Source organism: Gorilla gorilla, chromosome 20, assembly GCF_029281585.2.
Source record: "Gorilla gorilla gorilla isolate KB3781 chromosome 20, NHGRI_mGorGor1-v2.1_pri, whole genome shotgun sequence".
Taxonomy (NCBI): Eukaryota; Metazoa; Chordata; class Mammalia; order Primates; family Hominidae; genus Gorilla; species Gorilla gorilla.
In genome coordinates, this window is record NC_073244.2 from 51,159,477 (window position 1) to 51,186,675 (window position 27,199).

Sequence of the window (27,199 nt, forward strand, 5' to 3'; positions counted from 1 at the left end):
ACAACAGAGCATCCACCCCACACCCGGAGATGGCCAAAGTACACACGGTACAGTCGATCACACAGGCGGTTTCACACATTGATTCACACAGCCAAGTCATGCGGGATTGTATGCACACAGCCTTCTCACAGGAAACTGGGCACACTCGTGTCCCTCACCTTCCCCCACTGCATACCCAGGCACACAGGCTCTCGCAGCCCCAGATGCCAAGGCGCACACCTTTGCACCCGCAAGCACACATACTGTTCACACAACCGGGTACACATGCCGGCTAGCCCAGGCCCGCCGCCCACGCAGTCGCAGGCCAGGGTACACACGGCCAGCCCCGCCCTTGGCCACGCCCGCTCAGGCCCAGGCAATCGCGCCAGGCGCACACACGGCGCGAGCACACGTGCAGCGGGTACACGATCCCCAGCTCGCCCGCGCACTCGGCCAGCTCTCACACCCCCGCGTTTCCCGTCCCCGCTTGTTTTTCTGGAAACTCTGCTCTCCGCTCCCCTCCCCCTAGGCCGGAAGTGTTGGCTGTATTTTTAGCCTCTCTGGTTTCCGCCCCTTTCCTTCTTTCCCCGCCCGCCCAGGACTGGCCCCAGCGCCCCGCGGGGGGACCCCGGCCATCCCCTTCCCCACCGTCATTCCAGAGGGGATTCCCGGCCGCCGCTGGGGCCGCGGATTTTCCCGCTGGCTACGTGGGAAGCAGGGAGGAGTCCTGCCGTGAACTTCCTTCTGGCCTGGGACGCCCGAGACCTGAGGGGAGGGCTGAGGGCCTGGTCTCCTGGATCTGAGGGAGGACAAGCTGGGGGTCTCCCGGGTCTGAGGGAGGAGGAGTTAGGGGCCTGAACCGCTGGATCTGAGGGAGGAGGAGATGGGGGCCTGGACTCCTGGGTCTGAGGGAGGAGGGGGGCTGGGGTCTCGGGGGACCTGAGGATCTGAGGGAGGAGGGGCTGGAGGCCTGGACCCCTGGGTCTGAGGGAGCGGGGTTGGGAGTCTCCCGGGTCTAAAGGAGGAGGAGTTAGGGGCCTGGACCCCTGGATCTGAGGGAGGAGGAGCTGGGGGCCTGGACCCCTGGTTCCTAGGGAGGAGGGGCTGGGGGCCTTGACCCCTGGATCCGAGGGAGGGGGGTGCTGGGGGCCTGGACTCCTGGGTCTGAGGGAGAAGGGACTGAGGCCTTGGCTCCTGGGTCCCCCAGGTCTGTGGGTTTGGGGAGGTGGAGGACCAGTCCTTCTGCGAGCAAAGCATCCCCCTCCTTTGAGAGTGGCCCTATCCCAAAAGTCCTGACTCTTGGGGCCGATGACTCAGCAGATGGGAGAGAGGAGGGGGACAGCCTGACTCAGGGATGGGAAATGCTCCCGGTCTCCAGGGAGTAGAAACTGGAATCCCTCCTCCAGGATTGATCGCAGCCCGAGCTGAGCCGGGCTCCGCGAACCCAAGGATGCCCTCAACCCCCCTTTCCCCGCCTCAATCCTTTAAGCTGCGTAAGGATTTGGAGATCGGCCTAGAGGCGGGTCCCAGGTCCCCCTCCTCCCCCCTTTTTCCCCGTTGTCCTCAAGGCTCTGTTTACAGGAGACGGGAGCCCTGGTTACAGGAGAGGAACCCGAGTGTCCGGGCTGAACCTCCTCGTCACGGCTTCCAGGAAGCCCCCACTCCCCCGCCCCTTGCGAGTGAGTCACGGGCGAGCAGGAGGCCACAACCGTGCCAGAGCCGCCCGCGGCCCGCCCAGCTCACGAGACCGGCCCGGGAAGGCCCCTCAGCAAGCGCCGCACCAGGGATTCCCCCCGCCCCCCCCCGCCGCTCTCGGACGAAGCAGGTCGACGTGGAGCCTGGCAGAATCTCCCCACCTTAATACAAGCCCGCAGCCTGCAAGAATGAACTTTCCACCATTATAACTGCGCACTGTGGCAATGATTTCTACCCCCACATTTTCACTCAGGGCATCCAGCTCTCCAGCACCCCTTAGAAAATAGTCTTCCTAGATCTTAAGAGGGTTTTCACTTAGGGCGTCCCTTTGATAACAAAAGATGTGCCAGTGTGGGGAATGATCCTTGAAAATGTAGTCTGGGCGGGGTGCGGTGGCTCACACCTGTAATCCCAGCACTTTAAGAGGCCGAGGCAGGTGGATCACCTGAGGTCAGGAGTTCGTGACCAGCCTGACTAACATGGTGGAAACCCCCGTCTCTACTAAAAATACAAAAATTAGCTGGGCGTGGTGGCCGGCGCCTGTAATCCCAGCTACTCGGGAGGCTGAGGCAGGAGAATCACGTGAACCCGGGAGGCAGAGGTTGCAGTGAGCTGAGACCGCGCCATTGCACTCCAGCCTGGGCAACAAAAACGAAACTCCATCTCAAAAAAGAAAAAAAAAGGAGGCCCGGCCGGCTTGGTGGCTCACACCTGTAATCCCAGCACTTTGGGAGGCCGAGGCGGGCTGATCACGGAGGTCAGGAGATCGAGACCATCCTGGCTAACACGGTGAAACCCCGTGTCTACTAAAAATACAAAAAATTAGCCAGGCGTGGTGGTGGGTGCCTGTAGTCCCAGCTGCTCGGGAGGCTGAGGCAGGAGAATGCGTGAACCCGGGAGGCGGAGCTTGCAGTGAGCCGAGATCGCGCCATTGCACTCCAGCCTGGGCGAAAGAGCGAGACTCCGTCTCAAAAAAAAAAAAAAAGGAAAATGTAGTCTGAAGGCACACCCCACTATAAGAGACCCATCCAGCCATCAACTGAGGATGACCTTTTTTTTTTTTTTTGAAAGCGTTTTTCAATCAATGCAACCATCCGTTATAGTGAAAGACCTCCACCTTGCCAATCTTGAGTTTTCTCAGACGGCAAACCTCGACATAATTTCAGACCCTAGTATGAGGCCTCTGCCATTTGCTAGCTCGAACTAGGAGAGTAACTTTATTTTTCCCCCTGAGAGGGAGTCTCGCTCTGTGGCCCAGGCTGGAGTGCAGTCGCCCGATCTCGGCTCATTGCAACCTCTGCCTCCTGGGTTCAAGCGACTCTCCCACCCCAGCCTGCTCCCTCCCCGCCCCCCAGTAGCGGGACCACAGGGTGTGCGCCACCACACCCAGCTAATTTTTGTATTTTTTGTAGAAATGGGGATTCACCATGTTGCCCAGGCTAGTCTCAAACTCCGAGCTCTAGTGATCCGCCTGCCTTGGGCGCCCAAAGTGCTAGGACTACAGGTGTGAGCCGGGCAGGAGAGTAACTTCACTTTGGTTTCCTCCTGCTTTAAATGGGCATACCACCTGGCATTAGGATTAATGTGCGTAAAGTACTTAGAACTCAGCCCAGGTGAGTTCTCCTTAACTCAGCCTAGAAGAGGATCATCCGCCCGAGGGTGAGGGGGCTAGAGCCGCCCTGTGAATTGGGAAAGGAGACCCCTTTTCAGCCTTGCCAGGTATCCTGGACCCCACCCAACCCACTCACTCACCCACCCAACCCCAGCAAGTGGGGAGAGGGAGAGCAGTCCAGGTCTCCTTATCTGTCTGGGCTGTTTAGGAGTGAGACCACACAAGGCAGGCAGTTCTCAGAGAATTCCCCTCCAAGGCCTGCTGGCTCTTTCTTGGCACTTTGCTCTGCAGATTTCTTTCCGTAAGTGCTTGTTTCTCACAGTCTTTCTCCTTTTTGTCCAGTTTCTTTTTCTTTTTAATTTTTTTAAATAGTATTTTTTGTAGACATGGGATCTCACTGTTGCCCAGGCTGATCTTGAACTCCTGATCTCAGGTAATCCACCTGCCTCACCCTCTGAAAGTACTGGGATTGGCCGGGCTTGGTGGCTCACACCTGTAATTCCAGCTCTTTGGGAGGTGGAGGTGGGAGGATCGCTTGAGCCCCGGAGCTGGAGATTAGCCTGGGCAACATAGGGAAACCCCGTCTTTCAAAAAAAAAAAAAGAAGAAGAAGAAGAAAAAGGAAAGAAAAACACAAAAAGTGCTGGAATCACAGGCGTGAGCCACTGCGCTCAGCCCCTTTCTGTTTCTTTTTGTGATCCTCCCAACCCTCTTCTCCCTCTGAATCTGTCTCTGGGACTGTCTCTGTCTCCCCGTCTTCCCTCCCTTCCTCACCCTGTCTATCTCTCTCTCTGTATGTCTCTTGGTGTGTGTGTCTCTCTCGATGTTTTTCTCTCTGCCTGTCTGCCTGTCTGTACCCCTCTGCGTCTCTCCCCGCCCCCATCCGTCTGTGTCGCACGCGCACCCCCATCGGGCTTCTGCTCTTGTCAATTGTCCCTGGGGCCCTGCCCCCACCTCCGCCCCAGTTTCCTTCTACAAGCCTCAGTCTCCAGCTTTGAAAACTGGGCAGGCGTCCCCCCATCCGCACCCCCACCCCTTCCCCACGCATTCCCCGCTCGGTCGCGGCTGTCCACTGGCCAAGCTCAGGCGCGTCCTGGCCCAGGGCCGGGCGGAAGGGAACCAGTCCAGGGCCAGCCGGGCTGCGCCGGGGGCGCGCGTCCGGGAAGCGCCCCTCCTGACCCGCCCCCGGCCCCGGCCCCACCCCCGGCCCCGGCCCCGCCCCGTGCTTGCAGTTTCCTATAAGTAGCCGGCTCTCGGTGCCAGCCTCAGCCTGACTTCAGCGCTCCCACTCTCGGCCGACCCCCCTCATGGCCAACCGCTACACCATGGATCTGACTGCCATCTACGAGGTGAGTCCCCGCCGCACGGCATCCCCGGTACCTGCATGCCTGAGTCCGAGTCCCCAGCTCTCTAGCGCCACAAACTCCAGCCCGGGACGCTTGCCTCCCTTCTCGAACTGGGGCTCCCTAGCGCCGTGCCCTCCAGCCTGGGGCCCCTGCCTCCCGCTCAGACCAGCTTGGTGATTTGGAGGTGAAAATGGAGCCCGCGACACCCGGCTCTTCGCTCAAACATGGGTGGGGCGGCCCATGCAAGTGGAAAGTCGGAGAACTTTTCTCAGACCGAGGCTGCCTGGAGGCGGAAGTGGCCCCCATACCTGGCTCACCCCTAGTCGTTGCTGAGGGCGTGGTTTTGCGCGGAGGCGTCTCTGGGGCTGAAGTCTCAGGGTGGGGGGATCCGACTTCTGTCTCTCCAGTCCCTGACCGTGGAGACAGAGAACCCTAAAACCGAAGCAATCCGGACTCCCAGGTCAACTTTGCCCGGTTCCTCCAGTTGTGAAACTGGAGATCCCGACGCGTGGGTCATATCCGGGGAGGACAAGAGACCCAAAATTGGGAAACAGTGGTGCGCCCTGACTTCGGGGTCCCCCTCTTGGTCCAGCCGGGGAAGCCGGGATTCCTGGGTCCCTCGGGATAAGGCCTCGGTCGTGGGTAAACTCAGAACCTCCAACTCTGGGTTCCTGGCATCCGGAACCCAGGGGTTTCTGCGGGCGGGTGGGGCTCAGGCGGGGAGCCCACAAACCGGCCTGGCAAGCTCTAGTTCCCTGCAGCTGGGGTGGGGCGTCGCCCTGCATTTTCAGGTGCCTTAACCGACCCATTTCCGCAGAGCCTCCTGTCGCTGAGCCCTGACGTGCCCGTGCCATCCAACCATGGAGGGACTGAGTCCAGCCCAGGCTGGGGCTCCTCGGGACCCTGGAGCCTGAGCCCCTCCGACTCCAGCCCGTCTGGGGTCACCTCCCGCCTGCCTGGCCGCTCCACCAGCCTAGTGGAGGGCCGCAGCTGTGGCTGGGTGCCCCCACCCCCTGGCTTCGCACCGCTGGCTCCCCGCCTGGGCCCTGAGCTGTCACCCTCACCCACTTCGCCCACTGCAACCTCCACCACCCCCTCGCGCTACAAGACTGAGCTATGTCGGACCTTCTCAGAGAGTGGGCGCTGCCGCTACGGGGCCAAGTGCCAGTTTGCCCATGGCCTGGGCGAGCTGCGCCAGGCCAATCGCCACCCCAAATACAAGACGGAACTCTGTCACAAGTTCTACCTCCAGGGCCGCTGCCCCTACGGCTCTCGCTGCCACTTCATCCACAACCCTAGCGAAGACCTGGCGGCCCCGGGCCACCCTCCTGTGCTTCGCCAGAGCATCAGCTTCTCCGGCCTGCCCTCTGGCCGCCGGACCTCACCACCACCACCAGGCCTGGCCGGCCCTTCCCTGTCCTCCAGCTCCTTCTCGCCCTCCAGCTCCCCACCACCACCTGGGGACCTTCCACTGTCACCCTCTGCCTTCTCTGCTGCCCCTGGTACCCCCCTGGCTCGAAGAGACCCCACCCCAGTCTGTTGCCCCTCCTGCCGAAGGGCCACTCCTATCAGCGTCTGGGGGCCCTTGGGTGGCCTGGTTCGGACCCCCTCTGTACAGTCCCTGGGATCCGACCCTGATGAATATGCCAGCAGCGGCAGCAGCCTGGGGGGCTCTGACTCTCCCGTCTTCGAGGCGGGAGTTTTTGCACCACCCCAGCCTGTGGCAGCCCCCCGGCGACTCCCCATCTTCAATCGCATCTCTGTTTCTGAGTGACAAAGTGACTGCCCGGTCAGATCAGCTGGATCTCAGCGGGGAGCCACGTCTCTTGCACTGTGGTCTCTGCATGGACCCCAGGGCTGTGGGGACTTGGGGGACAGTAATCAAGTAACCCCCTTTTCCAGAATGCATTAACCCACTCCCCTGACCTCACGCTGGGGCAGGTCCCCAAGTGTGCAAGCTCAGTATTCATGATGGTGGGGGATGGAGTGTCTTCTGAGGTTCTTGGGGAAAAAAAAATTGTAGCATATTTAAGGGAGGCAATGAACCCTCTCCCCCACGTCTTCCCTGCCCAAATCTGTCTCCTAGAATCTTATGTGCTGTGAATAATAGGCCTTCACTGCCCCTCCAGTTTTTATAGACCTGAGGTTCCAGTGTCTCCTGGTAACTGGAACCTCTCCTGAGGGGGAATCCTGGTGCTCAAATTACCCTCCAAAAGCAAGTAGCCAAAGCCGTTGCCAAACCCCACCCATAAATCAATGGGCCCTTTATTTATGACGACTTTATTTATTCTAATATGATTTTATAGTATTTATATATATTGGGTCGTCTGCTTCCCTTGTATTTTTCTTCCTCTTTTTTTGTAATATTGAAAACGACGATATAATTATTATAAGTAGACTATAATATATTTAGTAATATATATTATTACCTTAAAAGTCTATTTTTGTGTTTTGGGGCATTTTTAAATAAACAATCTGAGTGTAAGCTGGGATCCTGGCTTCTTCGCGGTCTAGAGACAGGAATGGAGAGGGAGGGGGTGACTTTTTGGAAGCTGGGTGCAGTTAACTCTTCTTCTCCGAGCCCCGCGGCGCTTACCTGGCAGGAAGTGACGTCACCGGGCCTGGCCGTTCACCTGAAAGGGTGGGACCAGGTGAGGTCACCAGATGGGAACCGGGGGAGCCAGTTCCCGGGCGTCGGGGGCGCCGCGCTCCCGTCCTGCCGGGCTCCTTGACCCAGCTCTCGGGCGGGTGCGGTCGGGGACGGGATGTTTCCGTCCCCACGGGGCCGCGGGAGGCGGGAGGGGCCGGGTGGGGAGGACGGAATGTGCTGGGGCGCGCGCCCAGAGCGAGCGGGGGCGGGCGCGGGGCGGGGCAGCCTGGGGTAGCGGAACCCGTTTCGGGACTAGGGGTTCCGGGGGGGCTTCGACACCTTCTGGATGTTGGGGAAGCGGGTTTAGGGTCTCAAGAGGCTAGGATCTCAACATTTGGGAGTCACAGGTTGCATCCCCTAGCGCTTTAGACTCTAGACCCCCGGTGGCTCGGAGTTGCAGATTTCTGGCCACCCGGGACCCTGGAGCCCGGGAATTACCGGGTCTTGGCATTTCCGAACCTTGGAAGTCCGAGGCCTCGCACACCAACCAGGGTCGGCCCCGCGAGGCCAGGGCGTGTGGGTAGGGGCCGCGCGTCTAGGAGGGGCCCCGGGGGAGCCGCGTCTTCAGACCATACAAGGCCAGCGGCGTCGGGACCAACCCCGGGGCCCCGCGCCCGGAATCCGCCCTGCGTCAGCGCCTGCGGCTCGGCCCTGCCGCCCAGCCTTCGCCCCCTGCGACCCCTCTTCTTTCTCCTTGCCCCGCACTCCTCCCTCCTCCCTCTCACTTCCCTCTTCTCTCCTTTCCCTACCCTCACCCTTCCTCCTCTTTTTCACTTCCTCCTCTGCACCCTTCTGCCCCGCCCTACACCCTTTGCCTTCTGTTCTTCTCTCCCCCTCCAATTTGTCCCCTCCCTCATTACTCCTCTCCCCCTACTTCCAGCCTCCCCATCCTGCCGTCTCTTACCCCCTTTCTCCTCCTTCCCGTCTCCCTTCTCTCCCTTTTTCCGTCCTTCCTTCCCTCTCCACCCTTTCCTTGCCCTCCCACTCCCCATTGTCCTCCTCCCCTCCTCCCCCCAGCCTTACTCCTTCTTCTCTCTCCCTCTGCAGCCCCTTTCCCTCCTCTGCCTTCTCTCTACCCTCCTCAAGCCTCCCTCCTGCTCTCAGGCCTCCTTGGCCCACTCCCCTTGCTCACTGACCTTTGGTCTCCTCTTCCAGGAAACTGCTTCCCTTGTGGGAAAGGGCTCAGGCCCTAATAAGTAGAAGAGGATCAGGCGAGAGGGAGTCAGAACCCCTGAGATGCAAAGGCAGCAGAGGGGCAGAGACCAAGAGCAAGCAGTGAAGAGACATTTGCAGAAACAGTCTTGGAGACTGAAAGAACAACATCTCTGGTCCTTCCTTTAGCCAGATCTGATTCTCTGCCCCTTCCCCAAAAAATCCCTCATATAAGAAAACGGCACCTCTCACCATCTACCAGGGCTTAAGCCAGACACCCAGGAGTATCCCTTGACACCTTGTTCTCAAATCCACACCCCAGTCCAACAGCAATCCTGTCTGATCCACCTGCAAAATAGATCCACAATCCACCTGCCCCCACCATGACCCCCACCCTGGTCCTAGCCAACATCGTCTGCCATTTGCATCTTCATAGCAGCCCCAGCCCCAGTCTCTGCTCTAGCCCCTGCCTTCAGTCTCTCCTTTCCCCACTCCCCCACGAGACAACCAAAGGAAGCCTGTTATGAGACCTGAGTCAGGTCACATAAAAGTCAAAGTCCGAAGTCCTCCCCACAGCCCACACAGTCTGGCACCCATCGCTTACCCTCCCCCTTGGCCACTCTGCTCCAGCCACACTGGCCTCCTAGCTGCTCTACCAAGTCTGGGCTGCTTCATCCATAGGAGCTTTGCACTAGCTGTTCCCTCTGCCTGAACACTCCCCTGGTGTCCCCATGGCTCACTCCCCTCCTTCAGGTCTCTGCTCAAAAGTTGCCTTCTCTGTGAGATCCTCCCTGACCACTGCTGTTGCAATCCACACCCCACCTCCAACTACCCCATCCTCCCTACCTTGCTCGACTTTTTCCATGACATTTATCATCACCACCTAACATTAAAATGTACTTAATTCTTATGTTGACAGCAATCTGCCTCCCCACTAGAATGTCGCGTCCTCAGGGGCAGGGACTATTTGTTCACTGCTGTATTACACACAGCTAAAGGAAGCCAGGCATAGTGAATGTTCAATATTTATTGAAAAAACAAGTCGACTCAAAAACATAGTTTTCCTTTTCAACAGAGGTCGAAAACTCCAAGACAGATAGCTATGTTCATCTGTAAAGGAGGCATTAAAAAGACAGAGAAATACGGAGGAGGCAGAGTCATATACAGTTTGCCGAGGATCCACATCTCTACAGAAGTCAAACTATTTGCACTCAATTCCATGCCCAGAGCATCTAATAAGAGACGATACCCCCACCTGGTGGCTGGGACGGAAACGGCACCTTCCTACAATACAGAACACCCAAAGGACCGTCGCCAAAGCCCTAGGAGTCTTTTGAGCCCAATAATTCAAAAGATAGAAATGTTCATTCATCTAAGTGATGTAGATGTTTTGGTTGGTTTATTAGATGTATAAGTTTATAAAAACTGATGGGAAAAAGAGTGCTCCAGGTGAGGATCGAACTCACAACCTCGGCATTGCTCCGCTCGCACTGTCATATAAGTACCGCGCGCTAACCGATTGCGCCACTGGAGCTCCGGCCGCACCCCTGCGCCGGGGAATTCTTCAGTGGTTCATAGCCACGTGACCTCACCGAGAGGCCCCGCCTTGAGTTATATATGCAAATTAAAAATTTTGCATTGACCAATAGGAGACAGTGCATTGCCAGTTCCGGATTCTCACGCCTCGCGGCCCTTGCTGTAAAAGGGAAAAGTCCGCGAGGCGTTTGGAATGTAGGGGTGTCGCCTACCAGAAGGACACGCCTCCTCATGAATATTTAAAACAAGGGGTGGGGTCTTAACCCTTCGCTGGCGGGCCGGCCGGAAGGCAGCCCCTCCCCCCCCCCGCAGGCGGGAACAGGATGTGAGCCCCGGCGACAGCGGGGGAGGGGAAGCCCCGGGCGACCGCCCCCCGCCTCACAGCTGGGATCGGACTCTCCCGCCCCAGATGTGGCGCCGCCGCCGTCACACGAGCCCCGTGACACCCAGCCGGGAGCCCGAGGGGTCCAGAGGCTCGGACCCGGGCGTCCGGAATTTCTGCACCGCATCCTGAGAGACCCCGAGGTCCAGACCCCGGCGCCCAGGCTGGAGGACTTGAGCCATCCAGGTGCGCAGCGCCCCCTCCTGGAGCAGCCGGGAGCCCGGACGTCACCCCGCGGGACCCTGGAGGCCGAGCGCCCCGTATCCCCGTTTCAAGAACTCAGGATCCAGGACCGCAGACTCCCTCCAGGGCTCCGATCCCAAGACCCCGCGTTGGAGGAACTTGAGATCCGGACTTCTAAGCGCCCCAACCAGTTTCGGGCTGCAGCGGCCATCGCTTCAAGGGGACCCAGGACTTTGGGACCCCCCAGTGCTCCCACCTGGAGAGAGTTTCATTCCTGCCCCTAGAATTAGGGGAACTCAGAAATCCATCCCCCACCCCACGGCCCTACCTAGAAGACTTAGGAATGTGGGTCCCCAGCGCCGCCATCTGAGACTCCAGAGTCGAGGCTCCTAGCATCCCCTACGTAGAACACTGAGAAATTCCGACTGCGGGACCCCAGTCTCCGAGAGACCCCAGATTCTATTCCTGGAGCCTGAGAGCCCGAAGTTCACGCCCCTGAGTCTGGGCTCCGCACCTCCCTGGGGACCGCGTCGGGGTCGCGCAGGAGCCGGGCTGCCTCGAGCCGGGGCTGGAGGCTCCCCGGGAGGTGAGGGGGGAGGCGAGGGGCCCAGGCGGACTGGGGGAGGGGGCGGCGCCACTGCTGAACAATGAGGGGGCGTGCCGGCGGGGGGCGAGCCGAGGCGCCGGCGGGAGTTGGGGGCTGGAGGGGTGTGGGAAGGCGCTGGGGAGGCTGTGGCTGTGGGGACGGCGATCGGGGTTCGGAGAGACCGGCCGGAGGGGGTGCGAGGGCTCGGGGCCAGCGCCCCAGCGCACAGCCCTCGGCGGGGGAGGGAGCTGTCTGCAGGACCCTGGCATCCGGTCCCCCAGCCTCCGCCCTCCCCTGGGACCCCGCGGCCTCCCGCCCACGGCTTTTCCCAGCCCTGCCCCTCGCCCTCCGCTCCAGCCGGAGCCCAAACGTTCCCAGGATCCCTAAGCCTCCGGCCCCAGACAAACGGGACTTGCAGCTTCTGCGCCTCCTGCTCCGCTCACTCTTCTTTGTCTCAGCCTTTCCATCTTTTTCGCCAGGTTCTCTCTCCTTGTCCCCTTCTTTCTGTCACTTTGTGCCTCCCCCATTAGTTACTCCCAGGGGCCCCTCCCTGGATTTACACCACGCTCCTAATTCCCAGCCCCCATCTGTGAGTCTGGGCGGCGGAGAGGCCCATGGGGTCCTGATATCCAAGAAGGGGCTCTTTCTGCAGGACTCTGCTGGGCCGCTCAGCCATGCCTGAGGGAGCCCAAGGACTGAGCCTCTCCAAACCTAGCCCAAGCCTCGGGTGTGGCCGAAGAGGTGAAGTGTGTGACTGTGGCACCGTGTGTGAGACTCGGACAGGTGAGCCTAGAGGCAGGGGCGGAGCCTGTGGGGCTTTTATTCCTTGGCAATGCTGTCAAGGCAGGGTGATGGAGACAACCCCAGGCCAACTCGCACAAAGCTCCGAGTCTGGTGGGGAAGGCGGGCCCATCCCCAGTCAATGACAGGCCAGAGGGGGCAGCGCTGGGCAGAGTGGTCAGGGCTGTGATTGTGGATCCTCTGAGCTCGGAAGGTCAGGGGAAGGTTCCTGGAGGTGGGAACATCTCAACTGGGAAGTGGAAGATTAGGGGGAAGGAGTTGCGCAAAGACAAGGAAGAGTATTCTACATGCAAAGAACAGCATGTGCAAAGGCCCAGCGGTGAGAAAAGGCTGCATGTAAGTGACTGAAAGAAGTTGAGTGTCACTGGCATCCAGAGTGTAAGAAGAGGGGTGGCCGTGGGAAGAGAACTGGCTAGAGGGATCTGTGTTGGCCACATTGCCCAGTGCCCTGTGGATCTGAGGAGTTTGGACTTTATCCCCAGGGGCATGAAGGGGTTACACTCACGGGAGTAATACAGTCAGATAGACAAATTAATAAATGTCTACCTAGCTGATTCATGGAGGTGGATTAGAGAAATGGAGGCCAGAAGTCCAGAGAGGACCTTGATGGGAGAGGATGGGACTGGACCAAGACAGGGCAGTGGGGAGAGGAGGAAGGAGCCTGTGGGAAAGCTGTTGGACAGGTGTGGGTGAGGGTGTGGGCTGAACGCATGAAAGGCTGTGGAAGTCCGTGCATGGGGAGATTTCTCTGACCTCCTGTTCCACACCCCAGCAGCTCCTGCAGCCCCCACCATGGCCTCCCCCCGAGGTTCTGGGAGCTCCACATCCCTGAGCACAGTGGGCTCTGAGGGGGATCCAGCCCCTGGGCCCACTCCAGCCTGCTCAGCCTCCAGGCCAGAGCCCCTTCCAGGGCCCCCCATCCGCCTACATCTCTCTCCGGTGGGGATCCCAGGTTCAGCCAGACCCTCAAGGCTGGAGCGTGTGGCCCGGGAGATCGTGGAGACAGAACGGGCCTATGTCAGGGACCTCCGCAGCATCGTGGAGGTAAGGCGGGCAGACACCCGAGGGCAGTGGGTACCCAGGCCAGCCCCTTGGCCCCCATAACCCCAGTAATCCCAACAGGACTACCTGGGCCCTCTGCTGGACGGCGGGGTCCTGGGGCTGAGCGTGGAGCAGGTGGGCACGCTGTTTGCCAACATTGAGGACATCTACGAGTTCAGCAGGTCAGGGGCAGGGGGGACAGGCAGGGGGCATTGATTGGTTGGAGGGTCTATTTCCTAATCCAAACCTCGGAGCTTCGTAGTGTCCTGTCCAGGCTGGTACGTGGGGTTGTGACATTGGGCAAGGATCAGGGATCACGACTGGGAGTGAGGACCCAGAGTGAAGGAGGGGCATAGGGGATGGGAGTCAGAGGACCTGGATGAAGCCCAAACACTGGGACAGGGTCCCGGCATCAGGACGAGTCCTTGGGGCTGTGTCAGGTCTGGGCTCATGATGAATCTAATAATCATATGGGTCCTGAAGGCCGAGACAGCGTGAGCATGCGAGTGACCCCCTAAGCCTGATTTGCCTGGGACTTTTCCAGTTTTAGCACTGAAAGCCCTCGTCCTAGGAAACTGCTCAGTCCCGGACAAACCAGGATGGTTGGTCACTGTGGTAAGGAGGACTCTGGGGTCCAAGGATCATGACATTTCCAAGTACCTTGACGAGGTCTCGGGATTACAGCAGGAACTTAAGATCATCCTAGCTCTTTGGGTCATGACATGACACCCCTAGGCTCATGCCAGCAGTGACACAAGTTCAAGCTGAGGAATGAGAAGCTGTCCAGGGACAAAGTCTAAGCAGGTTACCATGCCCCGTGTAGCCCTCAGAGGACCCTTCCTCTGGACATGACATCCCCTTAGGAGATGCTGGCAGTCAGCAAGCCCCCAGCCCCAGCAAACCGTTGGGGCCTCAGCCTCCTGGAGGCCTCCCACGGAGGGGTTCGTGGAGGCAGGCGGTTCCCCACCCTCCCCTCTCCCCTGTAGCGAGCTCCTGGAGGACTTGGAGAACAGCAGCAGCGCCGGGGGTATTGCCGAGTGCTTCGTGCAGAGGGTGAGTGGAGGGGTGGGGGGCTCTCGGTCCTGGATGGGGCCTTTGTAGAGGGGGGAGAGCAGGCTTGGGCTAGGCTGGAAGGGGGGTCGTGAGAAGCCAGGACCTGGGGTCTCCCTGACTCCCATGTCACCCGCAGAGCGAGGATTTTGACATCTACACATTGTACTGCATGAACTACCCGAGGTGAGGGGCAGGAGCCCCTGCCGGGCCTCAGACCGTGCCCACAAGCTGATGTGCCAGTCACCCGTCACCCTCCCTCTACCCCCGACCCATCCAGCACCGACCCCTGCCAGGCTGTGACAGTAACTGACCTCTCCCTCACTGCCCCGCCCCCTGTCAGACCCTGACCCTTCCCAAACCCTGGCCCCTCCCTAACCCCGCTTGACCCCGCCCACTGGAACTGACAATCCCCACTGACCTGTGCTGTGCCCCCAGCTCCCTGGCCCTGCTCCGGGAGCTGTCGTTGTCTCCGCCAGCAGCCCTGTGGCTGCAGGAGCGCCAGGCCCAGCTTCGTCACTCGCTGCCCCTGCAGAGCTTCCTGCTGAAACCTGTCCAGCGCATCCTCAAGTACCATCTGCTGCTGCAGGTCAGCTGGGGCCCCTGGAGCCAGGCTGGAGAGGGGGAGGTCCTGTCCCTTGACCACCTGTTGGTTCATCTGGAGGATGGACCCCCAACGAGTTGGGCGAGGCCTCCCAAAGTGCTGGGATTACAGGCGTGAGCCACCGCACACAGCCCTAGCTTTTTTTTTTCCCTTTGAGGTGGAGTTTCACTCTTGTCGACGAGGCTGGAGTACAGTGGTGCGATCTTGGCTCACTGCAACCTCCACCTCCTGGGTTCAAGTGATTCTCCTGGCTCAGCCTCCTGAGTAGCTAGGATTACAGGCGCACACCACCATGCCCAGCTAATTTTTGTATTTTTAATAGGGGCGGGGTTTCACTATGTTGGCCGGGCTAGTCTCGAACTCCTGGCCTCAGGTGATTTGCCCACCTCAGCCTCCCAAATTGCTGGGATTACAGACATGAGCCACTGCGCCTGGCCTCTGCCCCTATCTTTATATTTCTCCATCTCCTGTTATTCTCATTCTCTTTCTCCTTCTCTGTTTCTCTCCCCATCCCTGCGTGCCTGGTGGCTGCCTGACAGGAACTAGGGAAGCACTGGGCGGAGGGCCCAGGCACTGGGGGCCGCGAGATGGTGGAGGAAGCTATTGTGTCCATGACAGCGGTTGCCTGGTACATCAACGACATGAAGCGCAAGCAGGAGCATGCAGCGCGCCTCCAGGTGGCCCCAGGGTGGGCTGGGGCTTGCTGGATGAGGGAGGGAGCGAGGGGGCCTTAGGGCGGGTGGGGGGAAATCAGTGCCTCAGAGGTAGCCTTGGAGGGTTGGCTGGGACAGCATGGCCCTGTTGCTAACCCCCTGTTTTGGTGTGTATGTGTGTGCCACCTACCCATGCTTGTCTCTGTGCCCCGGCGCACCTGGCGGGGTCCGGGCAGGAAGTGCAGCGGCGGCTGGGTGGCTGGACCGGACCAGAGCTCAGTGCTTTTGGGGAGCTGGTGCTGGAGGGCGCGTTCCGAGGAGGCGGAGGGGGTGGCCCCCGGCTACGAGGGGGTGAGCGGCTGCTCTTCCTGTTCTCTCGGATGCTGCTGGTGGCCAAGCGCAGGGGGCTGGAGTACACCTACAAAGGCCACATCTTCGTGAGTTTGGGGATGGCGTGGGGCTAGAATACTACCTACAAAGTATATCCCATATACCTGTATCTGTGTGCCCAACAGTGTGGGCCAGGGGACCCTGCCACATTTTCTTGAGTTAGAGAATGGAGGCCAAGGGAAGTTTTCTTTCTAGTGTATAGAATGAGAGCTGCCCCACTTAAGAGAAAAAGGGAGAAGGCTGGGCGTGGTGGCTCATTCCTGTAATCCGAGCACTTTGGGAGGTCAAGGCAGGCGGATCACTTGAGGTCAGGAGTTCGAGACCAGCCTAGCCAACGTGGTGAAACCCCGTCTCTACTAAAAATACAAAAATTAGCTGGATGTGGTGGCAAGTGCCTGTAATCCCAGCTACTGGGGAGGCTGAGGCAGGAGAATTACTTGAACCCAGGAGGCGGAGGTTGCAATAAGCCAAGATCGTGCCACTGCACTCCAGCCTGGGTGACAGAGCAAGACTCTGTCTCAAAAAAAAAAGGGAGAGGAAACCCACCATACAGCCTTATGGGATGCATCTTCCTAGGGAGGAGGACCCAGAAACACCTCCAAGGGTGTCTCCGTACAAGGGGCATCACTGAGCCCAAGGACTCTGAGCTTGCTGCCCCTCTCTTTCCTTCCAGTGCTGCAACCTGAGCGTGAGCGAGAGTCCCCGAGACCCTCTAGGGTTCAAGGTGTCTGATCTGACCATTCCCAAGCACAGACACCTGCTCCAGGTGAGCATGTAGTGGGATCAGGCTGGCAGGGATCCCCCAGCCTCGAGACCTCACACCTGGCCCCCTGACTCTACTCCAACCCACTCCTAGGCCAAGAACCAAGAAGAGAAGAGGCTGTGGATTCACTGTCTCCAGCGCCTCTTCTTTGAGAACCACCCTGCCTCCATCCCTGCCAAGGTACAGCTCCTGCCGCAGCCGGGGGCCCTCTGAGTGCTGGAGACACCCTCCCCCAATAGTACTAAGAGACGCCCCTGCCCAATGCCAGAGCAGTCTGTTATAATGTGATAGCTAAAAGTGCAGAATTCTGCTACTTGGGTTTGAATCTTAGCTCTACCATGTCCCTGCTTTGTGACCTTGGGCAAGTAACTTAACCTCTCTGAGCCTTAACTTCCTCACCTAGAGGAATGAAAGCGCCTTCATCCTAGGGTTGTGGTGATGATTAATGGTCACCAGCCACGTCATGGGCTTGACCAATAGAAGCACCTATCAGCTGGCTGTGGTGGCTCATGCCTATAATCCCAGCACTTTGAGGGGGTGATGTGGGAGGATCATTTAAGCCCAGGAGTTCGATACCAGCTTGGGCAACATAGTGAGACCCTGTCTCTAAAAAACATTTTTTAATTAGCTGGGGCTGGCCAGGCACGGTGGCTCACACCTGTAATCCCAACACTTTGGGAGACCAAGGCGGGCGGATCACCTGAGGTCAGGAGTTCAAGAGCAGCCTGACCGACATGGAGAAACCCTATCTCTACTAAAAAATACAAAATTAGGCCGGGTGCGGTGGCTCATGCCTGTAATCCCAGCACTTTGGGAGGCCGAGGCGGGCATATCACGAGGTCAGGAGATCGAGACCATCCTGGCTAACATGGTGAAACCCCGTCTCTACCAAAAATACAAAAAATTAGCCAGGCGTGGTGGCAGGTGCCTGTAGTCCCAGCTACTCGGGAGGCTGAGGCAGGAGAATGGCGTGAACCCGGGAGGCAGAGCTTGCAGTGAGCCTAGGTTGCGTCACTGCGCTCTCCAGACTGGGCAATAGAGTGAGCCTCTGTCTCAAAAAAAAAAAAAAAAAAAAAGAAAAGAAAAGAAATTAGCCGGGCATGGTGGCGCATGCCTGTAATCCCAGCTACTAGGGAGGCTGAGGCAGGAGAATCACTTGTACCTGGGAGGCGGAAGTTGCGGTGAGCCGAGATCATGCCATTGCACTCCAGCCTGGGCAAGAAGAGCGAAACTCCGTCTCAAAAAAATAAAAATAAAATAGCTGGGCTGGACGTGGTGGTTCACGCCTGTAATCCCAGCACTTCGGGAGGCCAAGGCGGGTGGATCACCTGAGGTTAGAAGTTCGAGACCAGCCTGGCCAACCTGGTGAAACCCCGTCTCTACTAAAAACACAAAAATTACCGGGTGTGGTAGCGGGCACCTGTAATCCCAGCAACTCAAGAGGCTGAGGCAGGAGAATCGCTTGAACCCAGGAGGCAGAGGGTGCAGTGAGCCGAAATCGCACCTTTGCACTCCAACCTCGGCAACAAGAGCAAAATCTCCGTCACAAAAAAAAAAAAAAAAATTAGCTGGATGTGATGGTGCACATATGAAAACCCAGCTACTCAGGAGGGTGAGGTGGGAAGATCGCTTGATCCCAGAAGTAGAGGCTGGAGTGAGCTATGATTGCACCACTGTACTCCAACCTGGCGGATAGAGCAAGATCTAAAAACAAAAACAGCACCCATTAATGGGCATGACTACGGTGCTTAAAGCATCCTCCCTGTGGTACTCCAAGATAGACCCACCTCAGCCCTCATCCTCCTGTCTTTCAGGCAAAGCAAGTTCTCCTTGAAAACAGCCTGCATTGTGAGTTGGGGCCTTGGGCTGGGAGGGTGTGGAAGTAGATGAATTACTTCCAAGAAAAAGTTGGCTGTTAGCCCCAAAACTCTCCCCACAGGTACCCCCAAAAGTAAGCCTGTCCCAGAGCCCCTGACACCCCCACTTGGGTCTCCTCGACCTCGAGATGCTAGAAGTTTTACCCCTGGGCGAAGGAACACAGGTAAAGGCAGTGGATCCCTGAGTCCCGGCCCTCAGCCCCACTTCCCTAGGACCCGGGAGCTGGGCTCACACCGGGCTCTGGCCCTCCCTCCCACAGCTCCATCTCCTGGGCCCTCTGTGATTCGCCGAGGCCGCAGGCAGTCTGGTGAGCACTCACCCCTAAGGGTGATCCAGGCATCGGGGTGGGAGCTGGGCTCCTGACATCACTGTGTCCTCCCCGCAGAGCCGGTGAAGGACCCTTATGTCATGTTCCCACAGAACGGTCAGTGACTGCCCCGGTTCAGCCTGGTCCATCCCTGTCTGTCACCCGGCGGGATGTCTGGGGCGGGTTGGGGAGGGGTGGTTGCTTCAGCTCATCAGTTATGGGGGATCACTCTTTTTCTCTTACATCTCACTAATGCTTTTCTCTCTCTTATCTCTCCATCCTTAGCTAAGCCTGGATTCAAGGTAAGAGATATCTCAAGATAGGGTCTGGGCACCTTGACTTCTGGGTCTGATGGAGAAGGGAGCTTGAGTTCCAAAATCCTGGGTCTGAATGAGAAGGGGATTGGGGCCAGACAGAGTAGCTCATGCCTGTAATCTCAGTACTTTGGGAGGTCAAGGCAGGAGGATTGCTTGAGCCCAGAAGTTTGAGACCAGTCTGGGCAACATGGCAAAACCCCATCTCTACAAAAAGCACAAAAAAATTAGCCAGGCACACTAGTGCATGCCCATAGTCCCAGCTACTCAGGAGACTGAGGTGGGAGGATTGCTTGAGCCTGGGAGGCAGAGGTTGCAAAATGAGCTGGGACACGCCACTGCACTCCAGCATGGGTGACAGTGAGACCCTGTCTCAAATAAATAAATAAAAATTTTAAGAGAAGAATAAAAAAATTTAAAAATTGAGCCAGGCACGGTGGCTCACACCTGTAATCCCAGCACTTTGGGAGGCCGAGGCAGGTGGATCATCTGAGATCAGGAATTTGAGACCAGGCTGGCCAACAAGGAGAAACCCCATCTCTACTAAAAATACAAAAATTAGCTGGACATTGTGGCAGGCGCCTGTAATCCCAGCTACTTAGGAGGCTGAGGCAGGAGAATCGCTTGAACCCAGGAGGCGGAGACTGCAGTGAGCAGAGATGGCGCCATTGCACTGCAGGCTGGGCGACAGAGCGAGACTCCATCTCAAAACAAACAAACGCAAAAGAAGGGGATTGGGACCTGGGGTCCTCTATGTGAGGGAGGAGTCTTGGCTTTTGCCTTCCATTGCTTTCCCTCCTCACAGCACACTGGCAGCGAAGGGGAACTCTACCCCGCAGAATCTCAGCCACCAGTTTCAGGCTCTGGACCCCCTGAGGACCTGGAGGATGCTGGACCCCCAACACTGGACCCCTCTGGGACCTCAATCACTGAAGAAATCCTGGAACTGCTGAATCAGCGAGGCCTTCGAGATCCAGGGGTGAGCTGGCTGTCCCATCATGGTGTCCTTGGGCCTCTGGGTGTGGGCATACAGACCAGGGACCAGATAGGCCAGCCCATGCTGATACCTTTATTTTTTTTTTTTTATTTGAGATGGAGTCTTGCTCTGTTGCCCAGGCTGGGGTGCAGTGGCACCATCTCGGCTCACTGCAAGCTCTGCCTCCCAGGTTCAAGCGATTCTCCTGCCTCAGCCTCCTGAGTAGCTGGGACTACAGGCACCTGCCAACACACCTGGCTAATTTTTTTTTTTTTTTTTTGTATTTTTAGTAGAGACAGGGTTTCACCATGTTGGCCAGGCTGGTCTCGAACTCCTAACCTCAAGTGACCCACCCACTTCAGCCTCCCAAAGTGCTGGGATTACAGGCGTGAGCCACCACACCCAGCCACCATGCTGATATGTTTGGCTTGTTCTCCTGTGCCCACTATAGCCGTCCACCCATGACATTCCCAAGTTCCCCGGAGACTCCCAGGTGCCTGGCGACAGCGAAACCCTCACATTCCAAGCCCTGCCCAGCCGGGACTCTTCAGAAGAGGAGGAGGAGGAAGAGGAAGGGCTGGAGATGGATGAACGGGGGCCTTCCCCACTCCACGTCCTGGAAGGGCTCGAAAGTTCCATTGCAGCTGAAATGCCCAGCATTCCCTGCCTTACCAAAATTCCTGACGTGCCCAACCTTCCTGAAATTCCCAGCCGCTGTGAAATTCCCGAAGGTTCTCTCCTTCCTAGTCTCTCTGACATTTCCGATGTTTTTGAGATGCCCTGCCTTCCAGCCATACCTAGTGTCCCCAACACCCCCAGTCTTTCTAGCACTCCCACCCTCTCCTGTGACTCCTGGCTCCAAGGGCCTCTGCAGGAACCAGCTGAGGCTCCAGCCACCAGGAGAGAACTGTTTTCTGGAAGCAATCCTGGGAAACTGGGAGAGCCGCCTTCAGGAGGCAAGGCAGGGCCAGAGGAGGATGAAGAAGGGGTGTCATTCGCAGACTTCCAGCCCCAGGATGTCACCCAACATCAGGGATTCCCAGATGAGCTGGCATTCCGCTCTTGCTCAGAAATCCGGAGCGCCTGGCAGGCATTGGAACAGGGACAGCTGGCCCGGCCAGGCTTCCCAGAGCCACTGCTGATCCTGGAGGATTCGGATCTGGGTGGAGACAGCGGGAGCGGGAAGGCAGGAGCCCCGAGTTCGGAAAGGACGGCGTCCCGAGTGCGAGAGCTGGCCCGGCTTTACAGCGAGCGGATCCAGCAGATGCAGCGGGCGGAGACTCGGGCATCAGCCAACGCCCCGCGCCGCCGGCCTCGGGTTCTGGCCCAACCCCAGCCATCCCCCTGTCTACCCCAGGAGCAGGCAGAGCCAGGTGAGGTCCGGGTACGTGGTTGGCAGAGGTGGTCCCCGCTGGAGTAGTGGTCCTGACTCGATCCTCTTTTCGCATTCAGGGCTCCTGCCTGCCTTTGGACACGTGCTGGTATGTGAGCTGGCCTTCCCACTGACATGTGCCCAGGAGTCTGTCCCCCTGGGTCCTGCTGCCTGGGTTCAAGCTGCCATACCTTTGTCGAAGCAGGGAGGCAGCCCAGATGGCCAGGGTCTACATGTTTCAAATTTGCCTAAGCAAGACCATCCAGGCATCCACGTTTCAGCTGCTACCCTTTTGCCTGAACAAGGAGGTTCCTGGCATGTCCAGGCTCCAGCCGCCACACCTTTGCCCAAGCAAGAAGGCCCCCTGCACCTCCAGGTGCCGGCTCTTACAACTTTCTCTGATCAAGGCCACCCGGAAATCCAAGTTCCAGCCGCCACTCCTTTGCCTGAGCATAGAAGCCACGTGGTTATACCAGCTCCATCCACCGCCTTTTGTCCTGAGCAGGGACACTGTGCGGACATCCACGTTCCCACCACTCCAGCTTTGCCCAAGGAGATTTGTTCTGATTTCACAGTTTCAGTCACCACCCCTGTGCCCAAGCAAGAAGGTCACCTAGACAGCGAGAGCCCAACCAATATCCCACTGACAAAGCAAGGAGGTTCCAGGGATGTTCAGGGCCCAGACCCTGTCTGCAGTCAACCCATCCAGCCTTTGTCTTGGCATGGAAGCAGCCTGGATCCCCAGGGCCCAAGCGACACCCTACCGCCCTTGCCATGTCACCTCCCAGACCTTCAGATTCCAGGTACCTCACCTTTGCCTGCACATGGAAGCCACCTGGACCATCGGATCCCAGCCAACGCCCCACTGTCTTTGTCCCAGGAGCTCCCAGACACTCAGGTTCCAGCTACCACACCTTTGCCCCTGCCACAAGTCCTCACAGACATCTGGGTCCAAGCCCTCCCAACTTCACCCAAGCAGGGAAGCCTCCCAGACATCCAGGGTCCAGCGGCTGCACCTCCACTTCCGGAGCCAAGCCTTACAGATACACAGGTCCAAAAACTCACACCTTCGCTGGAGCAGAAGAGCCTCATAGATGCCCATGTTCCAGCTGCCACACCTTTACCTGAGAGAGGAGGCTCTCTAGACATTCAGGGCCTCTCACCCACCCCAGTTCAGACCACCATGGTTTTGTCCAAACCAGGAGGCTCCTTAGCCTCTCACGTTGCCAGGTTGGAGTCTTCAGACTTGACGCCACCTCATAGTCCCCCACCTTCCAGCCGTCAGCTCCTGGGCCCCAATGCAGCTGCCCTTTCCAGATACCTGGCAGCCTCATATATCAGCCAGAGCCTGGCTCGGCGGCAGGGGCCTGGGGGAGGGGCCCCCGCAGCCTCCCGGGGCTCCTGGTCCTCTGCTCCCACGTCACGGGCATCTTCGCCGCCTCCGCAGCCCCAGCCACCACCTCCCCCAGCCAGGCGGCTCAGCTATGCCACGACGGTTAACATCCACGTGGGCGGGGGTGGGCGGCTGCGGCCAGCCAAGGCCCAGGTCCGGTTGAACCACCCTGCTCTCTTGGCCTCCACACAGGAATCTATGGGCCTTCGCAGGGACCAGGGGGCTCCTGATGCCCCCTTCCATATGTGAGCCAGAACATGAGGCTTCCCTGAAGCAAGGATTTCAGCCAGATGCCATAGACCCTCAGAACTTGACCTGGAAGTCCAGACACTGAACGCAGGCCTCAAAACTGCTGCGGCTTTCCAACTCCTGGTATCTGCATCACCGAATGGCCCTTCTTGCCTTGATCCACAGGGATGGGGAAGGGAATGTCATTAATGTTTTGTTAATACTGGTTCTTTCATGCAATAATGTGTATTTTCCCATTCTGAAGGCTGTGGGAGATGACAAGACAATGAATGGGAAGGTCTGACACAGAACAAATCAGCGGTTCTGAAAGCTTGGGGAATCTCAGACTCCTTTGAGAATTATTGGAAAATGGACCCACTATAACTTGGCGTGTGATTTCAGCAGGTGTGTGAACTGCTTGATGCCCATCCAGGAAAGCCAAGTTAAGAAGCTTTGCTTCAAGTAGACACTAGAAATTCATTCCCTTGGCAATTTATACAGTTCACGTCTCCCACCATCCGTTCATCTCACCCACCCTGCCATCTCTCCACCTATCCATCTGGCTATTGCTCCATCTAGCTTTCCCTCTCCATCTACCCACCTTCCAATCCATCATCTCACGTATCTGCCTTGCTTATCCAACTGTCTGCCCTATTCACCCACCCATCCCTTTATCATTCTAACCCCATCTGGCATTCCATCCCTCCATTTATCCATCTTCCCACTTACCCATCTTCTCCATCCAGCACTCCATTCATCAGTCCGTCTCTCCCTCCATATTTCCATCTGTGTCCATTCATCCACTCATTTTGCCATCCATACATATTCACCCAGCCATCTCCCAATCCATCGACATACCCCATCCCTCCCTCACTGGACTCTTCAGGGTCTTAGTACTATGATACTTCAGAGACAATTCCATGCTGATACGGGGGAGATCAGTTTTGGGGCAAGTCTGTCCCACATCTGTCTGATTTCCCTTGGCATCCTTCCCGTCAGTTCCTCTTGAATATCCCAGTTCTTGTGCCCACTCACATACCTCAGATCCCTTCACTCCTCCCCGCAGTTTGCAGCCTCTACAATTCATCCACATGCTCCCTCCCCCAGCAAAATAATTCAGGTCTTGGAGACAAAAGGCTTTTATGTTAGGTTCTGTCCGCCCCCTTGTTCCAGCAGTGGTATGCCCAGTGAGAGGCACAATTTAAGCGGTTTCTTTGGTGATGATATTAGCTACTTTCATCAAATACTTAGCCTCTTGTGCTTTAGCACATTATTTATGTAAGCTCCCCTAGGATTCTCTGAAGCACCTGGTGTCCTGGCTGTGAATTCAAGTCCCATCTTTACTTATTTGGTGTGGGTCCTCCCTCTGAGCCGGTTTTCTCATCTATAAAATGAAGACAACAGTACTTCCCTCCTGGGATCATTGAAAGATTTAGGGAGCATATCCTTCCACTTCCCAAACATGTTTGAACCTCTGACTTAGTTAGGAGCATCATTCAAATCACAGATCCCCCAATATCTAGTCCCAGCCTATTGAATCAGGATCCCCAGGGAAGGAGGAGCTTGGGAATCTGATTTTTTTTTTTTTTTTTTTGAGATAAAGTCTCACTCTGTCACCCAGGCTTGAGTGCTGTGGCAAAATCTTGGCTCATTGCAACCTCCACCTCCTGGGTTCAAGCAATTCTCATGCCTCAGCTTCCCGACATAGCTGGGATTATAGGCGTGCACCACCATGCCCAGCTAATTTGTTGTTGTTGTTGTTGTTGTTGTTGTTTTGTTTTTGAGACAGAGTCTCGCTCTGTTGCCCAGGCTGGAGTGCAGTGGCACAATCTTGGCTCACTGCAAGCTCCGCCTCCCGAGTTCACGCCATTCTCCTGCCTCAGCCTCCCGAATAGCTGGGACCACAGGCGCCCGCCACCACACCCGGCTAATTTTTTTGGTATTTTTAGTAGAGACAGGGTTTCACCGTGTTAGCCAGGATGATCTCGATCTCCTGACCTCGTGATCCGCCCGCCTCGGCCTCCCAAAGTGCTGGCATTACAGGCGTGAGCCATCATTCCTGGCTGGGAATCTGAATTTTTTTTTTTTTTTTTTTTTTAGACGGAGTTTCGCTCTTGTTGCCCAGGCTGGAGTTCAATAGCGCGATCTCGGCTCACTGCAACCTCTGCCTCCCAGGTTCAAGTGATTCTCCTGCCTCTAGCTGGGATTGCAGGCGCCCACCACCACGCCCAGCTAATTTTTGTATTTTGTAGTAGAGACGGGATTTCGCCATATTGGCCAGGCCACAGTGGTCTTGAACTCCTGACCTCAGGTGATCCGCCCACCTCGGCCTCCCAAAGTGTTGGGATTACAGGCGAGAGCTACCATACCCTGCCCAGGAATCTGAATTTTTAGCAATCAGTTAACAGCAAATAAGCTGAGATTTCCTGGGTACTAAGCACATACTATGAGCATTACAGCCGCTTTATATAAGCTCGTTCACTGTCCTCATTACATTCCTAATATGCAAGTGAGCATGTTTCTTAATCCTCAGTCTAGAGGTGAGGAAACTGAGGCAGGCACAGAGAGGCTAAGGGATTTGCCTAGTCGCACAGCTAGGAAGGTGCAGCACTGAGATTCGAATCCACACAGCTTGGCTTAAGTCTACCATTAAATTTGCCTGTCCTGGCCAGGTGCGGTGGCTCACGCCTGTAATCCCAACACTTCGTGAGGCCAAGGCAGGTGGATCACTTGAGGTGAGGAGTTCGAGACCACACCAGCCTGGCCAACATGGTGAAATCCCGTCTTTACTAAAAATACAAAAAATTAGCTGGGCGTGGTGGTGGGTGCCTGTAATCCGCGCTACTCAGGAGGCTGAGGCAGGAGAATCACTTGAACCTGGGAGGTGGAGGTTGCAGTGAACCGAGATTGCACCACTAGACTCCAGCCTGGGAGACGAGCAAAACTCTGTCTCAAAAAAATAAAATGAAATACATCAATAAATGTGCCTATCCTGTGCCAGGTGCTGTTCTTGCCAGTGGGGATACATGAGAGAACACTGCCTTGCCCGCGTGAGGCTTGTGGCCTGGTACTGTGCACACCTCAGGGGATTCTGATAATTAGCTGAGTACAGTTGCCAGCGCAGGGCCTGGCTCAATAAATATTAGCTGCTGGCTTCTGCTCACTTACTGTTTATTGACTGGCTACTGTACACCAGGGCCGAGGCTGTGTCCCGGGGGCCCCGTGGCGACGGAGGTGAACTCCTCAGCCTGGAGTGATCCACTCCACTGGAGCCTCCCCAAGGTCAGGACCGCAGCCGACGCTCCCCTCCTCCGCCCCAGCTGCACATTCCCGGCTGAAGGAAAGTTCTCAGCCTGGCCCAGGCTCCCAGCGGCGTCGGAATTCCCGGTATTCGAGGAGGCAGGGAGGGAGAAGGGGCCTGTCTACTCCAAGGCCTGGAGCTGGGAAGGAGAGGCAAGCCCCTTTCCAGTCCAGATGTGTCCCAGCTGTGCCTCTGGGAAAGAGCCAGGAGCCTCAATAAGGGGGTCTCTGGACCCCCTGGGAAAACCATGGGCGCCAGGCTTGCCTCCACCCCTCCTCCTGGCATCTGTGAATTCCATTCCTCTCTCCTGCCCAACTCCTACTGCTGCTTCCCAGCCCCAGCTCCGTCACCTCCTGAGGAATACCTTTCCTGCTGGCCTACCTTGGTTCTGAGCCCAGTCCTCCTCAGAGCTACAGCTAAATCAGGCTCCGAAAGGATAAGGATGGTGCCCGCTGTCCTCTCTGGGACATTTAGGTTAATGCCAGCTAAACCAGTTAACCCGAGTTAACTCTGGCTGCAATGCAAAACTTGGCGAGCTGCAAAACATTTTGCCACTAGGGTAGTTTTCTCATCCTGTGTCACCAACCTCACAGGGATGTGGCTACCTCCAACAACCACCTACCTGATGCTCCACGAACCCCACTCCTTTACTTTTTCTTTTTTTTCTTTTTTTGAGGAGGAGTCTTGCTCTGTCGCCCAGAGCTGAAGTGCAGTGGCGCAATGTCGGCTCACTGCAACCTCTACCTCCTGGGTTCAAGCGATTCTCCTGCCTCAGCCTCCAGAGTAGCTGGGACTACAGGCACATGCCACCATGCTCAGCTAATTTTGTACTTTTAGTAGAGACAGGGTTTCACCGTGTTGGCCAGGCTAGTCTCGAACTCCTGACCTCAAGTGATCTGCCTGCCTCTGCCTCCCAAAGCGCTGGGATTACAAGAATGAGTTGCTGCGCCCGGCCCCCCACTCCTTTACTTTTTATTTTATTTATTTATTTATTTGAGACGGAGTCTC

The 27,199-nt window shown here is 57.2% G+C and overlaps 2 protein-coding genes and 1 non-coding gene across 12 annotated transcripts; 2 read left to right on the forward strand and 1 right to left on the reverse strand.

The window, feature by feature from the left end:
• Positions 1 to 4,504: 4,504 nt before the first annotated feature.
• Positions 4,505 to 7,116, forward strand: ZFP36 (ZFP36 ring finger protein). The gene is made up of 2 exons (XM_004060709.3): positions 4,505 to 4,634; positions 5,449 to 7,116. The coding sequence occupies exons 1-2, from the start codon at positions 4,593 to 4,595 to the stop codon at positions 6,403 to 6,405; spliced, it is 999 nt and encodes a 332-aa protein (XP_004060757.1). The 5' UTR covers positions 4,505 to 4,592; the 3' UTR covers positions 6,406 to 7,116.
• Positions 7,117 to 9,874: 2,758 nt separating this feature from the next.
• TRNAI-UAU (transfer RNA isoleucine (anticodon UAU)) lies at positions 9,875 to 9,967 on the reverse strand. Its single transcript is given in 2 exon segments — positions 9,875 to 9,910; positions 9,930 to 9,967. It is a non-coding gene; the product is annotated as a tRNA-Ile (tRNA).
• A 288-nt stretch (positions 9,968 to 10,255) lies between these two features.
• PLEKHG2 (pleckstrin homology and RhoGEF domain containing G2) lies at positions 10,256 to 26,053 on the forward strand. Of its 10 annotated transcripts, none has more exons than XR_008673807.2 (20): positions 10,256 to 11,120; positions 11,773 to 11,903; positions 12,694 to 12,965; positions 13,044 to 13,144; positions 13,949 to 14,015; positions 14,152 to 14,198; positions 14,451 to 14,601; positions 15,156 to 15,293; positions 15,506 to 15,706; positions 16,333 to 16,425; positions 16,516 to 16,602; positions 18,237 to 18,270; positions 18,362 to 18,463; positions 18,560 to 18,607; positions 18,686 to 18,724; positions 18,893 to 18,909; positions 19,727 to 19,900; positions 20,349 to 21,270; positions 21,350 to 23,295; positions 25,563 to 26,053. XR_008673807.2 is itself a non-coding variant. In XM_055369344.2 (19 exons), the coding sequence occupies exons 2-19, from the start codon at positions 11,795 to 11,797 to the stop codon at positions 22,909 to 22,911; spliced, it is 4,164 nt and encodes a 1,387-aa protein (XP_055225319.1). In that variant the 5' UTR covers positions 10,256 to 11,120; positions 11,773 to 11,794; the 3' UTR covers positions 22,912 to 26,053. The 10 variants fall into 10 exon arrangements, 8 of the variants coding, with proteins under 8 accessions (XP_055225319.1, XP_004060759.1, XP_055225324.1 ...); XR_010131969.1 differs by having other exon boundaries at positions 21,350 to 23,034; positions 23,156 to 26,053; XM_055369344.2 differs by having other exon boundaries at positions 21,350 to 26,053.
• The last annotated feature ends 1,146 nt before the right edge of the window (positions 26,054 to 27,199 follow it).

Bases quoted from the DNA above. Each gene is read 5' to 3' on its own strand.
- ZFP36 (XM_004060709.3), top strand. From the start codon at position 4,593: ATGGCCAACCGCTACACCATGGATCTGACTGCCATCTACGAG. The intron at 4,635-5,448 runs GTGAGTCCCCGC...CCATTTCCGCAG, and splicing joins ATCTGACTGCCATCTACGAG to AGCCTCCTGTCGCTGAGCCC.
- PLEKHG2 (XM_055369344.2), top strand. From the start codon at position 11,795: ATGCCTGAGGGAGCCCAAGGACTGAGCCTCTCCAAACCTAGCCCAAGC. The intron at 16,603-18,236 runs GTACAGCTCCTG...CCTGTCTTTCAG, and splicing joins CTGCCTCCATCCCTGCCAAG to GCAAAGCAAGTTCTCCTTGA. The intron at 18,608-18,685 runs GTGAGCACTCAC...TCCTCCCCGCAG, and splicing joins CCGAGGCCGCAGGCAGTCTG to AGCCGGTGAAGGACCCTTAT.